Below are 19,468 nucleotides of genomic sequence, written 5' to 3' on the forward strand. Positions count from 1 at the left end.
TCATGAAACATGATTCTCATGAAGGAGTGTACGTAGTCTGCAACCAGTGTACAATACTCCTTGGCTGTCACAGTGCCTTACTCAAGCTCCACTGGACCCATGGATGCCCACGTGAATGTTCCACAGAGCATAAGGGAGCCGCTGCCAGACTTTCTCCATCCTGCAGTACAGTTGTCAAGGAGCTGCTCCCCTGGAACATGACTGATTTGTAACCCCCCATTGGCATGATGAAGAAGGTATTGGGATTCATCAGACCATGCAACACACTGTCACTGTGCCAACATCCCGTGTCGATGGTCATGTGCAAATTTCAGTCTTAGTTGCTGGTGTCATGGTGTTAAATTGGTACATGCATAGGTCATCGGGTGTGGAAGCCTGTCGTTACGAGTATCCGGTGAAATGTGTGATCAGATACTCTTGTACTCTGCCCAGCATTAAACTCTGATGTTAGTTCCACTGCAGTTCACCGCCTATCCTGTTTTACCATTCTGGCCAGCCTATGATCTCTGAGATCTGTAATGAGGGGTGGCCACTCAACCCCACATATGGACTTGGTTGCACCTTGGTTTTGCCGCATGTTGAAGACACTCACCACAGTACTCCTCAAAAACCTGACAAGTTGTGCAGTTTCCAAAATGCTTTTGCCATGCCTCTGCCCCATCACAATCTGCCCTTGGTCAAATTCAGATAGTCTGCGTGTCTTCCTCATTCTACACACAGATATCACACTCACTGATAGTACACGCCACATGTGTGAGTCTGACTAGCAGCCATTCCTCACTCAGTGATGCTGCTATCACCTGGACAGGTTCACATCAATAGCACATTGATGTTTTTTAATAAAGAAAGAAAAAAAGAAAAGGAAAAAAACATTTTAAACTAGCATATTGTAAAGAACCAAGGTTGGTTGGTTGGTCTGCAATATAGATGATGTTGCATATACTATATGATGCAAACTGAGGCTGCTGTACTTCTTGTAAACAATTAACTTCAGTTTCTTTCCTTTCTGTCTGTCTGTTGTTGTTGTTGTTGTTGTTGTGGCCTTCAGTCCAAAGACTGGTATGATGCAGCTTTCCACACTACTCTATCCAGTTCAAGTCTCTTCATCTCCGAATAACTACTGCAACTACATCCTTTTGAAATTGCTTACTTGTTTCATCCCTTGGCCTTCCTCTATGATTTTTACCCTCCACACTTCCCTCCAGTACTAAATTGGTGGTCCCTTGACACACCAGAATGTGTCCTATCAACCGATCCCTTCTTCTAGACAAGCTGTGCGACAAATTTCTCTTCTCCCCAGTTCTATTCAGTACCTCCTCATTAGTTATGTCATCTGCCCACCAAATCTTGAGCATTCTTCTGTAGCACCACATTCTGCCTTTACACCAGCAAAGTCATTTGGTGACATTTACAGCTGCAAGTTTGTTGAATTACAGCTCACTCAGATCTTATGTTGACTATTATGGATCATTGCACTGGATAACAAATTGTTTTATTTATTGTTTTATATCAATTGTTTTATATCAAACAGTTCTGTTTCTGTAATGTCCTATTTTAGAACAGGAAAAGACTATTTATATCTGGAATTTGGATATGCAAGAATAATAAAAAACCAATGGGATTTTAACAGATTGTTCTGTTCCTATTATTTCTTACCTGAAATTTTGCTGTGGTAGTTATTACAAGCGCTATGCACAAGTACAATGGAATACCATTCAGTAATGCCCACTTATTTGCAAGAGTATTACAAAGCGACCGTGAAAGAGTATGCAGTGCCATACAGTAAGAAAGTAGAAGGAAAGAAATAATTTTCTAATTATTACATCATGAAGAAAATGTTTACCTGCTTGAAATGTAAGCTTCATCATTAGTATCTTGAAATGGTGCTGAATTAGGCAGATTGAGGAATATGAGAAAAAATGAGAGGAGATGTATTACAAAGCCCATTATTACAATTGGGTCTCTGCCCCATCGTATTGTTTTATGTCCCAAAATTCCAAACAACAATCCACCTGCAAAAAGGTAACAACAGCAGTAAATTAAGGTCATGGCATGCATTACTAGTGAAAGCATATACAACAGTATTGAGCAACAATTTATTAAATTTATAGTCTTTGAAAATGCTTCAGTTTCTGTCATTCCTGTGTTACTTTACACTATTTTATTAATATTCCTAACAATTCTCTTGCAGAACAATGATGACCATTTTCTGACTTCTGGAGTTCTATTCTTCGAAGTATAGCTTTTAAACTGAATTTTGTTATTAAAAATATTTAAGCATATGAAATAATTTAAAATTATATGATGCTATTATCTCATGAATACATCAAGCAAAATAAGTAGTTTTCAAAATCTTTCACTGAACAGAAATTATTTTTCACAACATTCATGTGAGTCAATTCATTCCACACTCTACACTTCTGATTAATGCGTAACAGGACATACACAACATTTGCCCCATTGAAACAGCCATCAATATATGAAATGAGTCGTCACATCAATTTGAGAAGTAAACTTTTTGCATCTGCCAACTAAATAAATAGCTGCATTTGTTTACAAACTGAACTGTCCCATTGGTGCCTGAAACTTCTTACGAGTACTCAAAACTACATTGTCCAATTAGTTTTTAAGTATAGTAAGTAAAATAGTCCCCCATTCGGATATCCGGGCGGGGACTACTCAAGAGGACGTTGTTATCAGGAGAAAGAAAACTGGCATTCTACGGATCGGAGCGTGGAATGTCAGATCCCTTAATCGGGCAGGTAGGTTAGAAAATTTAAAAAGGGAAATGGATAGGTTAAAGTTAGATACAGTGGGAATTAGTGAAGTTCGGTGGCAGGAGGAACAAGACTTTTGGTCAGGTGATTACAGGGTTATAAATACAAAATCACATAGGGGTAATGCAGGAGTAGGTTTACTAATGAATAAAAAAATAGGAGTGCGGGTTAGCTACTACAAACAGCATAGTGAACGCATTATTGTGGCCAAGATAGACACAAAGCCCATGCCTACTACAGTAGTACAAGTTTATATGCCAACTAGCTCTGCAGATGATGAAGAAATTGATGAAATGTATGACGAGATGAAAGAAATTATTCAGGTAGTGAAGGGAGACGAAAATTTAATAGTTATGGGTGACTGGAATTCGAGTGTAGGAAAAGGGAGAGAAGGAAACATAGTAGGTGAATATGGATTGGGGGGGAAGAAATGAAAGAGGAAGCCGCCTTGTAGAATTTTGCACAGAGCATAACTTAATCATAGCTAACACTTGGTTCAAGAATCATAAAAGAAGGTTGTATACCTGGAAGAATCCTGGAGATACTAAAAGGTATCAGATAGATTATATAATGGTAAGACAGAGATTTAGGAACCAGGTTTTACATTGTCAGACATTTCCAGGGGCAGATGTGGATTCTGACCACAATCTATTGGTTATGAACTGCAGATTGAAACTGAAGAAACTGCAAAAAGGTGGGAATTTAAGGAGATGGGACCTGGATAAACTGAAAGAACCAGAGGTTGTAGAGAGTTTCAGGTAGAGCATAAGGGAACAATTGACAGAAATGGGGGAAAGAAATACAGTAGAAGAAGAATGGGTAGCTTTGAGGGATGAAATAGTGAAGGCAACAGAGGATCAAATAGGTAAAAAGATGAGGACTAGTAGAAATCCTTGGGTAACAGAAGAAATACTGAATTTAATTGATGAAAGGAGAAAATATAAAAATGCAGTAAATGAAGCAGGCAAAAAGGAACACAAATGTCTCAAAAATGAGATCGACAGGAAGTGCAAAATGGCTAAGCAGGGATGGCTAGAGGACAAATGTAAGGATGTAGAGGGTTATCTCACTAGGGGAAAGATAGATACTGACTACAGGAAAATTAAAGAGACCTCTGGAGAAAGGAGAACCACTTGCATGAATATCAAGAGCTTTGATGGAAACCCAGTTCTAAGCAAAGAAGGGAAAGCAGAAAGGTGGAAGGATTATATAGAGGGGTCTATACAAGGATGATGTACTTGAGGACAATATTATGGAAATGGAAGAGGATGTAGATGAAGATGAAATGGGAGATATGATACTGCATGAAGAGTTTGACAGAGCACTGAAAGACCTGAGTCGAAACAAGGCCCCGGGAGTAGACAACATTCCATTAGAACTACTGATGGCCTTGGGAGAGCCAGTCATGACAAAACTCTACCATCTGGTGAGCAAGAAGTATGAGACAGGCAAAATACCCACAGACTTCAAGAAGAATATAATAATTCCAATCCCAAAGAAAGCAGGTGTTGACAGATGTGAAAATTACCGAACTATCAGTTTAATAAGTCACAGCTGCAAAATACTAACACGAATTCTTTACAGACGAATGGAAAAACTGGTAGAAGCGGACCTCGGGGAAGATCATTTTGGATTCCGTAGAAATGTTGGAACACGTGAGGCAATACTAACCTTACGACTTATCTTAGAAGAAAGATTAAGAAAAGGCAAACCTACGTTTCTAGCATTTGTAGACTTAGAGAAATGCTTTTGACAACGTTAACTGGAATACTCTCTTTCAAATTCTGAAGGTGGCAGGGGTAAAATACAAGGAGCGAAAGGCTATTTACAATTTGTACAGAAACCAGATAGCAGTTATAAGAGTCGAGGGGCATGAAAGGGAAGCAGTGGTTGGGAAAGGAGTGAGACAGGGTTGTAGCCTCTCCCCGATGTTATTCAATCTGTATATTGAGCAAGCAGTAAAGGAAACAAAAGAAAAATTGGGAGTAGGTATTAAAATTCATGGAGAAGAAGTAAAAAGTTTGAGGTTCGCCGATGACATTGTAATTCTGTCAGAGACAGCAAAGGACTTGGAAGAGCAGTTGAACGGAATGGACAGTGTCTTGAAAGAAGGATATAAAATGAACATCAACAAAAGCAAAACGAGGATAATGGAATGTAGTCAAATTAAATTGGGTGATGCTGAGGGAATTAGGTTAGGAAATGAGACACTTAAAGTAGTAAAGGAGTTTTGCTATTTAGGGAGTAAAATAACTGATGATGGTCGAAGTAGAGAGGATATAAAATGTAGACTAGCAATGGCAAGGAAATCATTTCTGAAGAAGAGAAATTTGTTAACATCGAGTATAGATTTAAGTGTCAGGAAGTCGTTTCTGAAACTATTTGTATGGAGTGTAGCCATGTATGGAAGTGAAACATGGACGATAAATAGTTTGAACAAGAAGAGAATAGAAGCTTTTGAAATGTGGTGGGTAGATCACGTAACTAATGAGGAGGTATTGAATAGGATTGGGGAGAAGAGAAGTTTGTGGCACAACTTTACTAGAAGAAGGGATCGGTTGGTAGGACATGTTTTGAGGCATCAAGGGATCACAAATATAGCATTGGAGGGCAGCGTGGAGGGTAAAAATCGTAGAGGGAGACCAAGAGATCAATACACTAAGCAGATTCAGAAGGATGTAGGTTGCAGTAGGTACTGGGAGATGAAGCTTGCACAGGATAGAGTAGCATGGAGAGCTGCATCAAACCAGTCTCAGGACTGAAGACCACAACAACAACAACAAGTATGTTCTCTTAAGCATCGTTGACTATCTGGGCCATAAATGTTGTAAATTGTACCTTAACTGGAATAACAAAGTAGCTGACAAGAACTATTTACAGAACAGCTACCATGGCAACAATCACCCACAGAATGAGTTAGGCCATGCACTCTGTTCTCTTCATCAGTGTCACATGGTTACCAGTACATAGTGAACAATTGCAACAGGTAATGTAACTGTTATAATTAATTTTTTGTTCGCTTTGTCTTTGTGTGCAGCATGTATACTTCTTGCAAGAGAATGTTAAAGCTGACAGTGAAAGTGGACACGAAAGCAGTAAGGTTAGCATGGCCCTGCAAAGAGAATTCAGTAAAAAACATGAATGTATCCACTACCTGCATAGCTGTTGCTCTGGCAGCCATATTATGTGCAATGATAAGAACAAATGGACAACATTGCTTCCTTCCTTGTTCACATGGACTGAAGTGACAGTCACTTTCTGATCCAAATAAATATTATAGTTCATGATATCATCTGGTGTTCCTTCTGTTCCATCTGTAATATTCATCCACTGTGTTTGCAGTCTTCCCATTCACCAACCTTGTTGCTTTCATCCTTTATGAGTGCCCAAACCACTTAGTTCTAAATTTTCTGACTTGCTCTATTAGTTTTCTTTTGACTTGCTCTATTAGTTTTCTTAATTTGTCCAGTTTTGTTTTCTGTACTGCAGAACTCAAGCTACATCTCTGACACCTGTAGTTGTAATGAGTTGCTCTTTATAGCCTTTCTTAGCCTTGGTTTGATGTAGGTGTTGTTCATAACTGATTTTCATTTTCTTGGTATTTTGGGATCCCACAAAAGCAGACTAACATGTTGATGGAAATATGAGATCTTCTGAACACTATTTATAACTTCCTTCATGGCCAGACTGTCTTGAGATATTAGACTACCAAGGTAGGCAGGATTTTCCACCTTTCCCGGGGAGCAATAACCTAACTTGATGTTTGCTGGTTACTCTTTACTATTCACTGCCGATACTACTGTTTGGCTTCACTTAGTTTTAGACCATATTTCTGAAATTTATCGATCCATTTGTCCAGCCTCAACTGTATATCCAGCACTTTTTCTTCCTGGGTCACAAAATCATACACAAAATCCAAAGCATTTAGTTATGCATTGGATTTCTTGATGTTCATTATGTCATTCATGATAAGAGAAATGGCAATGGGGCATTACCTTTCTGAATGTCACTTAGTCTGAAACTGGGGTGAATGACTTTTGCCAAATTGCAATTGCTAGTACTGTGCTCATAAACATTTAATCTTCCCCACTAAACCTGCAAGCATCTTTTATTTATTTTTCGCAATATAATGTACTTTCTCAATATCAAGGACCACAAGGAGTGAATCATTCACTTTTCTGTCGGTATTTCTCCATTAACATAAGGACACTGGGTATTACATGTGCTATTGACTTTTTGTGGCCCAGATCCATACTGTTACTCTTCTAATTGTGGATCTAATATTGTATTTAATATCTGCTCCAGGAGCTTCTCAAAAATCTTCAGACTATGTGAAAGAAGTGCAGTTCCTCTAAAGGTAGAAAACTTTTGATGATTACCTTTCCTGAACAGAGATGTAACAACACCTTTGCTCCAACCTTTCAGCATTGTGTTGTCCTTCCATGCTGCACTGAGTATTCGATACAGCCACTGTATACCTTGGGCCACTTCTGCTTTAGTCTTTTTCACATTGATTCCTGGTGATTTCCTATTCAATATAATCTTAAGTGCTGCTTCAGTCCTTGCCCAGATGATTGCAGGTTTTCTGTAATTGGCTGGTATCTGTCTAGATGATCAAAATATTTCTTCATGACCTCCCCCACCTCTTCCTCCATCCTGACTAGATTTTGATTGACATCCTCCATTGCCTTTACGCTAACCAAAGACTTTAGTTCATTATTCACTACTCTGAACAGCAATCCTATATTATTTTCGCTGTCTTCCTCCAGCATTTGGGTATATTTCATGAATACTATGCAGTTGTGCTACTTAAAGTCAGTGGTCACTGTTAAGGTTCTCACTAGGTATCGCCTTGACATCAGTCACAAGTCTACTGCTTCATCAGCATTGATGTTATCAGTGATAGATTGGAATGGTCCTACCCTTAAACCAAGTGTTTTGCACATATAACCCACTCCTCACTCAGGAGCATAGGAGATGATGATCTGCATTTCTTTGAGCATAGCTATGTGGTCCAACACTTTTTCAAATGCACTTCTACCTGTCTTAAGCTGCACATTTAGGTCTCCCCCTCTCCCCCTCCATTCAGAGGCTGTCTCTTCAGGGTCTACCTGGAAACATATCTTGGGTACATTTAAGTGCATCAAAGTTAACTTCTCCTACACCATACGAATTGTTGCCTTCTCAATCCTCTTGTTGGTGTACTGAATATCTGCTGGCCTTTGTAATTCCTCCACTAATATCGGAACAACACCATTTCTCATCTCTTTCTTGTTCCTATGTCAGTTGAATGGTTACATCTTTCTCATCTATCTCTTTTTCTGCTTAATTTCACTAAATCTGAGGACTGGTATCTTTCTATTCTTCTCCAAGTCCACCAATTTTCGCTTTTCTCAGTTAATGTTATTATATTTATTGTCTCTATTTGTGTCTGTAGTCTTCTTTGAAGTTTTTGCACCATTTCAAGTCCTGGATTATCACTAAGCTGTGTGCCATCTTGCTTGGCATATGTCTGTGGGTACTGCTTAGTCCAAGAATTGGATATTCCAAGGTCCATTTCACGTTTGGAAGCAACCAATTCAATCCTCCCTCTATCTGGCTTCTTAGGCCTAAGACTACAGTGGATTTTCTGTCACAGTTGGTCTGCTTTAGCCTTGAACAGTCCTCTGTACCACGTGGATGGCAGCAGGTTTTTAATTGAAAATGTGTCATTTACAAAACCTTCAATAGTTCTTCTGAATGAGAATTCCTCTATCTGAAGCAGTTGATCCTCCCTTAGTTCAGAAAGTAAGGTAATGACTGCCTCACCTTCAGCCAGACAGTCGCAGGCGTTACTGCCTAATGTCACATACAATAGCAGGATTATCCTGACCTGATATAAATTAGTAATTATGTATAACTATCTGATTTTTGTGTGTGAAACTATAAAATTTAATGGTTTACATTTAGCAGAGAAAAACTTGAAACAAACATATTATACACATTGCAGCAGAATTTTATTTGCATGTTTGTTATCTACATCTACAACAGTTGGTTAGGCAAAAAATCAAACAATCAATTAATAGTGGAGATATACTTGCAAATAAAATTTTGGATGATAATATGCTGTGAACAGATTAATCAGTCTCACCTGTGACTTCACCAACACCAATAAATATTCCAGACAATCCCACAAGCTGCTTTGCATTTGGCCCCATCTGAAGAGTGAATCCTACACTTGGCCCATATACTCCACTGAAGAACGAAAGTTCAATTCCTGTAGAAATAAAAAATATATACAATTTGTTTGCACTAGTGCAAGGCTTAGACAACTATAACTTCTCAGCTGTGAAATGAAAATGAAGGCAAAGCAACTAGGACATTTGATACTATAATACACAGAGTGAATCACGAAGAGATGCAAATATTTTAATATGTTATTCTACAAGTAAAACTAAAGTAAAAAGTTCATATAAACAAAGGTCCGCAAATGATTGGTTACGGAGTTACACATAATGAAAGATTTTGCCAGAAATTTAGCAGCTTTGCTACTATGAAGCCATCACAAAACTGTACAAGATTAAAGTAAAGAATGACTTCCATTTATTTTGTTGTTATTGATCTGATGAATCTAATAAAACATATCCCAGACGTGTATCTGCAGTAGTTTTTCAGAACATCCACAGAAGCAAAGATGTAATTTCGTAAAATTTTTCATTTATTAACTACTTTATTAGCTTCCACACAATTGCACACAAAGTTTTGAACAGAAGTTGTAGAGAATTTGATTTTGGAAAAATGATGGTAATAGCGTTAACTGAAACTGTATGAATGTGGCAGATAATCTGCTTTTATTGATACCATAGCACACATGAATTCATGTTAAACCAGAAAAAACAGAACTCAGTGTTAAGGAAGTTGTACAGTGTACATACAACTTCACAATACATGTTCAAAAATGACTCCGAGTTCAATGCATTTAGCTGCACATGTATGAAAAAAATTTTGTTGCTCGTTCCCATTTCACAGGGTTGTTCTTAATTTCATATTTGCTGCTCTGGATGTTCTGGATAGCTACTGCATATACATGTCTGGGAAATGTTTTATTAGATTCACCAGACTAATAACAACAAAATAAATGGAAATCGTGATTTACTTTAACCTTGTACAGTTCTTCCATGGCTTCATATTAGCGAAGTTGCTAAATAGCAGGCAAAATCTTTTATTAGCCGTAACTCCGTAACCAAACATTTGTGGACCAATGTTTATATGAATTTTTTTCTTTAGTTTTACTTGTAGAATAACATATATTTGCACATCGTCTTGAATCACCCTGTATACTTTAATATATGTACTAGTAATAGCAGTGTCCCACAAAAAACTGGTATTGCAGTTAATATATAAGTATAATAAATGATGACGGATCACTAATCTCATAAAATGGAAAAGGAGCTCTATCTTCAACACCCCCTTCTGTTCAGTGAGTATTGATCTGTCAACATTTTCCAGCCTCGATTTTTCCATCATGATATTCTAGTTAATTAATTAATTAATTAAACAGAAATTTTATAGGTCGGAACTGTAAAAAGAATAAAATGTTCTCAGTTTTCAGGCCGCATCAATTTGAATAAAATCTTCGAGCTTTCAATGACCATCTCTGCCATCGTCACCAGGAGTTCACTGACTGCTGGGGCTGCTACGGTTTCTTGCTTATATAGGCATGATGACTTCATCAGCAGCCAATCAGATAGACCCAATGTGGTGTACGCACATAAGTCGACCTGGACAGCTAGTGGAGCTATCGCCCGTGGCAGCACCGGTGACGTCAGGTGGCGCCTGCCCCTGGCGCACGCATCACATTGGGTCTATCTGATTGGGTGCTAATGATGTCATCATGCCTATATAAGTGAGAAACTGCAGCAGCCCCAGCAGTCAGTGAACTCCTGACGAGGATGGCAGAGATGGTCATCGAAAGCTCGAGGATTTTTATTTGAATTGACGCGGCTTGAAAACTGAAAACGTTTTATTCATGTATGCCATCGCAAAAAACTGCAAGGACACAGAACTTTAAAAACTTTAATGGTCTGCAACATATACATTGTGGAAATGATACTGGGAAATTGTATGTGGTTGCATGCTAGTCCTTTACTGCTTCTGTCCCAAAGTCAGTTTATGTGAAAAACATCACTCATGTGCAACACTTTCAGTCTTTCAACATGTTGCCCAGTAAAATTCTAACACAGACAAGCAGAAAGATTCGGTCTTGCCACATTTAAAAAAATATTTCAGCATTCTACTACATTTTACAGATAAAGATATAAAAATTTGCAAGTCTTATTATTTTAAAATATTATGTAAGAAACTTACCGATACGCTCATACAATTACCTCTTCGCCATGTCATTGTCATTAATCCATACAAAGTTATTGCTAATTTTACATCATAAATTTGAATGAGGTCATGTCAAGATAAAAAGCAAGGTTGTTATCACAATGAACATTAGTTTGGATGTCTTAGTGCTTTCTGCTGTGAGTAGTTCAAATTGTTGTACAATATCCTCATCTTAAGTGCCTTATACAGCCATCTACTAAGGAAGTTACAGCATTCATTCATCTACATCTACATGGATACCCTGCAAATCACACTTAAGTGCCTGGCAGAGGGTTCACTGAACCACCTTCATAATATTTCTCTATTATTCCAATCTCTAACAGCACACGGAAAAAACAAATACCCATATTTTTCTGTGTGAGCTCTGATTTCACTTATTTTATTATGATGATTGTTCCTCCTTACTTAGGTTGGCATCAACAAATTATTTTCTCATTCAGAGGAGAAAGTTGGTGATTGAAATTTCGTGAGAAGATTCTACTGCAACGAAAAATGCCTTTGTTTTAATGATGTCCACTCCAAATCCTGTATCACATCAGTGACACCGTTTCCCTTATTTCTCAATAATACAAAATGTGCTGTTCTTCTTTGAACTTTCTCGATGTACTCCATTAACCCTGTCTGGTAAGGATCCCACACCTTGCAGTTGTACTTCAAAAGAGGACAGATAAGTTTACTGTACGCAGTTGCTTTAATAGATCTGTTGCGTCTTCTAAGTGTTCTGCCTGTAAAATGCAATCTACAGTTAGCCTTCCCCACAACATTTTTTGTGTGTTTTTTTTTTTTTTTTTTCTTCAATTTAAATTGGTCGTAAGTGTAATTCCTAGGTATTTAGTGGAATTTACTGCCTTTAGATTTGACTGATTTATTATGTAACTGAAGTTCAATGGATTCCTTTTCGTACTCATGTGAATGCCCTCATCCTTTTCATTATTTAGGGTCAACTGACAATTTTTACACCATACAGATATCTTTTCTAACTCATTTTGCAATTTCGTTTTATATTCTGATGACTTTCCTGGCTGATAAATGACAGCATCATCTGCAAATGAACTGAGATGGCTGCTGAGATTGTCTCCTAAATTGTTTATACAGATAAGGAACAGCAGAGGGCCTGTAACAGAAATCACTTCTGGTTTACCCAATGACTTTATATCAATTACTACAAACTGTTCTGTAAATCCCTTTAAGGAAGAGGATGTTCCGAGAAACGAATCAAGAAAGCAAGCAAACAATTGAAACTTAATCTGTGTACTTTACTGACAATAAGCTATCATTAAACATATTAATGCTATGAACGATTATGCTAGCTGAATTTAATAATGTAAATCAGAAAGAAAGCAGCTACTTTAGACACAGAGCATCACACAGTTATAAACTACATTAACAAAAACTGAGACATCTGAATAATATGCGCATATTTAATCAAATGGGTCACTATATGGCTTTCCAAAAAACATAAAATGAGCTAAAGTATTCTCAAAAATCTATTTGAGAGGATCTTTCTGGAGTCTGATACTGAATGGAGTCTGAGGAAGACTGAAAAATAATGATGTAGTCATGTACTGGCACGTGTGAAGCATGTCTTTGTTCTTGTAAAGAGAAGATCCAGCATCGGTGGCGTAAAGAGAAAATCCAGCCTCGGTGGCCACAAAGAAGGTCACGTGCGTATGAATTGTGTGTGTGTGTGTGTGTGTGTGTGTGTGTGTGTGTGTGTGTGTGTTTTGTCTATTTTAGAAGTAGATCTTTTGGTCAATATCTCACATCTTTGTCAGTCTTTTTATTGTGCCTGTCTGCGACTCAAAATCTCCACTACATGGCGAGTAGCAATCTATCCTTTTTATAATATTGACAAATATCATAAAATAGTATAAAAAGAATGTTCTAAAAACACTGTTTAGTATACTGGGTGAATCTCTTAAAAACACTCAATTTATTATGGTATTTTGGCAGCTATTTGTAATATATACTGCACGATGTGGATGGAGTTACCCCAAACAAATTCTGCCCATAATGCATTTCATGTGGTGCTATTTGTCAAATGAAAACATTAGCTTGTTTCTCGCAAATTAAATGGTTTTTTTATGTGAATTTTTTCATGCTTGTCTTATAGAGCAGACCCCAGTTAGTTTCAGGCTATACTCAATTTAACAATATGTTCTAACATAGATAGCAAAAAATGAATAATAACCAGTACTCAAGCAGCAAATGATGATACAAACATTGCAATAAATAGTAAATCAAATATAAATTTAGAAAGGCCAGCTAATCAAATTTTTTCTGACATTAATAAGTGGTTCATAGCCAATTCACTGTCATTAAACTTTGAAAAGACCCACTATATGCAGTTCAGAACTTCCAAGAGATTTCCTTCTGGTGTGTGTATACATTATGATGAAATGGAAATAGAAGAAGTTGAGAGTGTAAAATTCTTGGGATTACAACTTGATAATAAATTCAGTTGGGAGCAACATACTAACGAACTGCTAAAGTGCCTAAACAAGTGTTTACTGTTTATTGACTGAGGATCATTAAAATTAATGAAACTCAAGTTTTTCTAATTACATTTTTGTAATGTGTTTATCTGACATGTTCCATACCCAGGAGAATTCCCTCTTTTATGGGTCAATGGAATGAATAATTAATCTTATCTAATCTAATCAACAGTGAAGTGCTGACAGCAGTAGTAGACAGACAGTGGAAGATGTGGGAACAAATGTATGCAGTTATGAAATGTGCTGAAGTGTATGTCAATTGAACTGGATGCTGCACTACACTAATTTTGGAATACTGTATTAAAATACAGCTGGTTTTCTTTTTTTGTAGGAGAAACAAAACCATATTTTCTGTTGACATTGTCACAAGAAACACAGGAGCTGTACTTGTTTAAGGTGAGTATTACACATTGCAAAAACAGAACTGCAAATATCTGGGGAAATACCAAAGACAATGCAACTGATGGCCCTTAGGAGAGAGACCTGATGTGTACAATAATGCCTCTGAATAAAATAACCATTTGCACCCTTGAAAGCCTCATATAGATTGTTTAAACAGCCATCAGCATTCCTGAACCTAAACAACATAGCCACACAGGAAGTCTAGTTCCAAATAACCTGGAACTTTTCCAGATAAATTCCAGTGTTTCTGTAAAGGAAATGGCTAAGACAGACATATATGTAACTAACAAAATAATTATCCTGAATACATAAAATTAGAAATTACATACACAATTAATAAGAGAGTAAGCCTCAGAGATGTGGAACAAGTGAAGGTAAATGTCAGCTAACTAGCTTTTACCAATTAATCTCTAATACACAGAACATGATTAGTTTCCATAGCTATACAGTACACACTATGCGCTTTCACAAACTAAAAGAAACTTAATAAAATTAGTAAAAAGACACTACTTGGAAAATGTAAGTAATGTTTGTTCATCTATTACCACACTATGTGATCAAAGTATCCGGACACCTGGCTGAAAATGTCTTACAAGTTCATGGCACCCTCCTTTGGTAATGCTGGAATTCAATATGTTGTTGGCCCTTCCTTAGCCTTGATGACAGCTTCAAAACTCACAGGCATACATTCAGTAAGGTGCTGGAAGGTTTCTTGGGGAATGGCAACCCATTCTTCATGGAGTGCTGCACTGAGGAGAGGTATCGATGTCGGTTGGTGAGGCCTGGCATGAAGTCGCTGTTCCGAAGCATCCCAAAGGTGTTCTACAGCATTCAGGTCAGTACTCTGTGCAGGCCAGTCCATTACAGGGATGTTATTATCATGTAATCAATCCGCCACAGGCCGTGCATTATGAACAGGTGCTCGATCATGTTGAAAGATGCAATCACCATCATCAAATTGCTCTTCAACAGTGAGAAGCAAGAAGATGCTCAAAACATCAATGTAGGTCTATGCTGTGATAGTGCCATGCAGAATAACAGGGGTGCAAGTCCCCTCCACAAAAAACACGACCACACCATAACACCACCGCCTCCGAATATTACTGTTGGCACTACACACGCTGGCAGATTATGTTCACTGGGCATTTGGCATACCCACGCCCTGCCATTGGGTCGCCACATTGTGTATTGTGATTTTTCATTCCAGACCAATGTTTACACTCTTTACACCAAGCAAGGCATTGTTTGACATTTACCGGTGTGATGTGTGGCTTATGAGCAGCCGCTCGACCATGAAATCCAAGTTTTTCTCACCTCCCACCTACGTGTCATGGTACTTGCAGTGGATCCTGATGGAGTTTGGAATTCCTCTGTGATGGTCTGGGTAGATATCTGCCTATTACACATTACAACCCTCTTCAACTGTCGGCGGTCTCTGTCAGTCAACAGACGAGGTCAGCCTGTGCACTTTTGTGCTGTACGTGTCCCTTCACATTTCCACTTGACTAGCACTTCGGAAACAGTGGACTTAGGGATGTTTAGGAGTGTGGAAATCTCGCATACAGATGATACAGATGTATGATACAAGTGACACCCAATCACCTGACTACATTTGAAGTCTGTGAGTTCCGCCGAGTGCCCCATTCTGCTCTCTCATGATGTCTAATGACTACTGAGGTTGCTGATATGGAGTACCTGGCAGAAGGTGATAGTACAATGTTTTGGGGGTGTCCGGATACTTTTGATCACATAGTGTATTTGCCTCATGATTTGCATGGCTCTGATAGTTATCACAAAATAATCATTATCTATATTCTATAATAATGGTGAATATTGTAAGTTCTCATATTATCATAAGTTTTTCATACATGAATATAAATAAATAAACAATTTGTAAAAATAAGTAGCTAATACAATGTACACTTTTTTTATTCTACTAAGAATATCAGTTTCTTGCTTTACTTCTGCTAGCAGCTTGTCATAGGTTGCAGCATAATGCAATACACTATTCTGACTCCATGAAAAATTACAAAACTCTGTATAAAAATTGTGTGTCTTGTTCTTTGGTAGCATAAATCACAAGAACCACTGGATTTAATATTAATTGCCAGCCATAAATATCATTTTGGGGGAAGTGAATTGGTAAAAATTTAAGGATTCCATGATCTCTAAAACACATCTCCAAGACCTGTAGTTTACTTAGTTTAAAGAGAGTAAATGAAACTGCATGTGATATTTTATGGCAAGAAGCAGGAAAAAGACAACAGAAATGGCTTGAGTGACCTCAGAACCATAGTAGATTCAAAAATTAAATAAAAACAATAACAAACTTTGAAATCATAGTGCACATAATAATAAAATTTACTGCAAACAAAAATGTATAAATGTGATGGAACATCAACTACAGAAATTATATAACGCATGCAGGAGGACATACAAAGGACAGTCAAAAATATCCTGGAATTTCGTTGTAACTGTTTTGCTGCCCGTCATATTAGTCTGAATTAATTACTCTGATTTAACTAATTATTCTTGATTGTTCCGCAATAATCTGTGTAATATTTTTTGTTTCTTTATAGGTAAGAGTGTGTGGTGTTCCTTTTGCACAATGTTGCAGTGCAAGCAGAGGACAAACATCAGATTCATGTGCAGATTGGGAAAATCTGCTTCAGAGACTTTGTTAGCCTTACAAAGTTTTTTTCTGAACGCTGCTTTAAAAAAAAAAAACTACCATCTTTTTTAATGAAAACAGCCATTTATGAGTGATTTTTGACATTTCGAGATGGACGGGAATTGTTGGAAGATGAGCACCACAGTGGAAGACCATGAACCTCCAGAAACAAAGATAAGGTTGAGCAAGCGAAACAGTTAATCAGATCATACTGACAATTGACCACTGATGAGTTGGCACAAGAACTGCAGATCTGTCACAATCCTGTCAGTTGATTTGAAAATGAAACGTGTCAGTGTAAAGTTTGTCCACTGGTGCTGATTGGATCAAATGGAAACTCACTTGTAGACTGCAGCCATATCTTTTGAAATAAGGACAGAGAACCTAAGGTTTCTTAAGACAATCTGTTGTGTACATAGTTCCGCGTAGTCAGCGCGTACACAACTTTCCTACTAGAGTGCGCCCCGCTAAGCACAACAGCGCAGGTGCAACGCTCTTCCGTCTCCGCACTACGAGATGGCGCTGTCATAGAGATGGACCAAATTCTGCTTCCACCAATCTGCGTATTAATATGTAATGCAGCCAATGAGATTGCTGCTAACGTAGAACCTTTTCTCCTCGTGGATCACACTCGCGCAGTGATACCTGAATGTGCGAGGTATTATAACGAGTGTACAGACCTCCGATTAGTCAGTCTGCATTTGTCTGCACCAGTCTGTACCAGTCTGCATTATTCTGTACCAATCTATAGTCAAGTTTCAGTCTGTGCCTAATAAGATTATCATATTCCTGTACATAGCCATGAAGAGAAATGTATAGACACTTTGTTAAGTATCAGAGATATGTGAGAATAAGATTAACATACCAAGACCAAAGGAACTTCAGATTGTCAATTGTAAACAGCATCAAGAATCAAGTTACATAATGTCTATATTTTTTATTATTTTAATAAATGTGTGTGAAAATTAATCAAGTTCTGTTTAAAGTTGTTCACCGTCAATCTGCTACTCTAAGCGTGCAAGTGGCATTTCTATCATCTGACCTAACGGCAGAAGATAAACACACCACAATAAGACCACGAGACATATTGCTGACACTCGCCTACTTCATTAGAGCGACAAGTCAAATAATCTGATGGTGTGTGTACCGAAGGTCTTACAGTACACACCCCACACAATCATTACTGGTTATGAGACCTGGGTGTAAATGTACAACCTGGAGCAAAAAAGGCAGTGATCAGAATGGTACACAACGTCCTCTCCTTGACCAAATCACAATATTTCAAATCCAAAACAAAAGTGAAACTCATTGCAATTTTCAGCGATGAAAATGTGGTGCACCATGGATTTGTATCAGCTGGACAAACAAACAATGTTCCCTCAACACACTGCTTGTTGTGGGGGACATGGCTCACAGAAACGAACATTCTACTCTTCTGAAACTTCCTGGCAGATTAAAACTGGGTGCTGGACTGAGACTCAAACTCAGGACCTCTGCCTTTCGCGGACAAGTGCTCTACTGACTGAGCTACCCAAGCATGACCCGCAACCCATCCTCACAGCTTCAATTCTGCCAGTACTTCGCCCCCTACCTTCCAAACTTCACAGAAGCTCTTCTGTGAACCTTGCAGAACTAGCACTTCTGGAAGAAAGGATACTGCAGAGACATGGCTTAGCTACAGCCTGGGGGATGTTTACAGAATGCGATTTTCACTCTGCAGCAGGGTGTGCACTGATATGAAATTTCCTGGCAGATTCTACTCCTCTAATCGCATCCCTACTCACCGGATTTAGCACCACTGAATTTCTGGATCTGCTCAAGATCAAAAAGGGACTCACAGATAATCATTTTGCCACAGTAGAAGGCTTCAAAACCAGTGTGATGGCTGAACTTCAGAAGCTACCACAAAAGGAATTTCATGGTTGTTTCTAGCAATGGCAGGAGCAGTGGAACAAGTGTATGTGCACATGTAAGGGCCTGTTTTGAGAGTGATTAAGTAGTGAATGTGTACCTACCTATATTGTGGCAATAAATAGCCACAATGAAATTCTGGGAACTTTTTGACTGCCCCCCCCCCCCCTCCCCTTCCCCAGTATATAATTGCCATGTCATTTTTGGGAGAAGTATTTCCGAACTACTCAAGAAAAGTGATGATAAAACCAATATTATAATGAATGGTGACTGTAAACATGTATACCTACAGCTCTTTTATAAGGAATTTCAAACTTATGCTCACATACTCATTAAATCTCTAATTCAAAGAGATTTATTTATAAAAGCCAATTTGGCTTCTATAAAAGGAATGTACTGTAGAAATGATCTCAAATTTCATTTGGAGTATTAATTATTAGTAACAAACTCTAAAATAATTGGTTCATTACTTTCCATATGCCGGCCGCTGTGGCTGAGCAGTTCTAGGTGCCTCAGTCCAGAACCGCGCTGCTGCTGCGGTCACAAGTTCGAATCCTCCCTTGGGTGTGGATGTGTGTGATGTCCTTAGGTTAGTTAAGTTTGAGTGGTTCTAAGTCTAGGGAACTGATGACCTCAGACGTTAAGTCCCATAGTGCTTAGAGCCATTTGAACTTTCCATATTACATACTGATTATATCCTCAGCATCATTACTTGTGATAATATTACTGACTACACAGATGGGTAATCCCATTATTCAATGATAATCACACAGAAAATGATGCACTTTGTATTAATTTTTTCTGCATTCAGCTGTAAGTCAATCTTGTAATGAAGCACCTCC

At 38.1% G+C, this 19,468-nt stretch overlaps 1 protein-coding gene across 1 annotated transcript in view; it reads right to left on the reverse strand.

Annotated features, from left to right (window-relative positions):
- The window catches only part of LOC126195141 (UNC93-like protein MFSD11), a 246,376-nt gene that overhangs the window by 14,852 nt on the left and 212,056 nt on the right, over positions 1-19,468 (reverse strand). The window contains exons 5-6 of the mRNA XM_049933645.1: positions 8,908-9,033; positions 1,844-2,012 (exon numbers count right to left, since the gene is read on the reverse strand). Of these exons, the coding sequence (XP_049789602.1) occupies positions 1,844-2,012; positions 8,908-9,033 (295 nt within the window). The remainder of the gene's footprint in view (positions 1-1,843; positions 2,013-8,907; positions 9,034-19,468) is intronic.

Source organism: Schistocerca nitens, chromosome 7 (genome assembly GCF_023898315.1).
Source record: "Schistocerca nitens isolate TAMUIC-IGC-003100 chromosome 7, iqSchNite1.1, whole genome shotgun sequence".
Lineage (NCBI taxonomy): Eukaryota > Metazoa > Arthropoda > Insecta > Orthoptera > Acrididae > Schistocerca > Schistocerca nitens.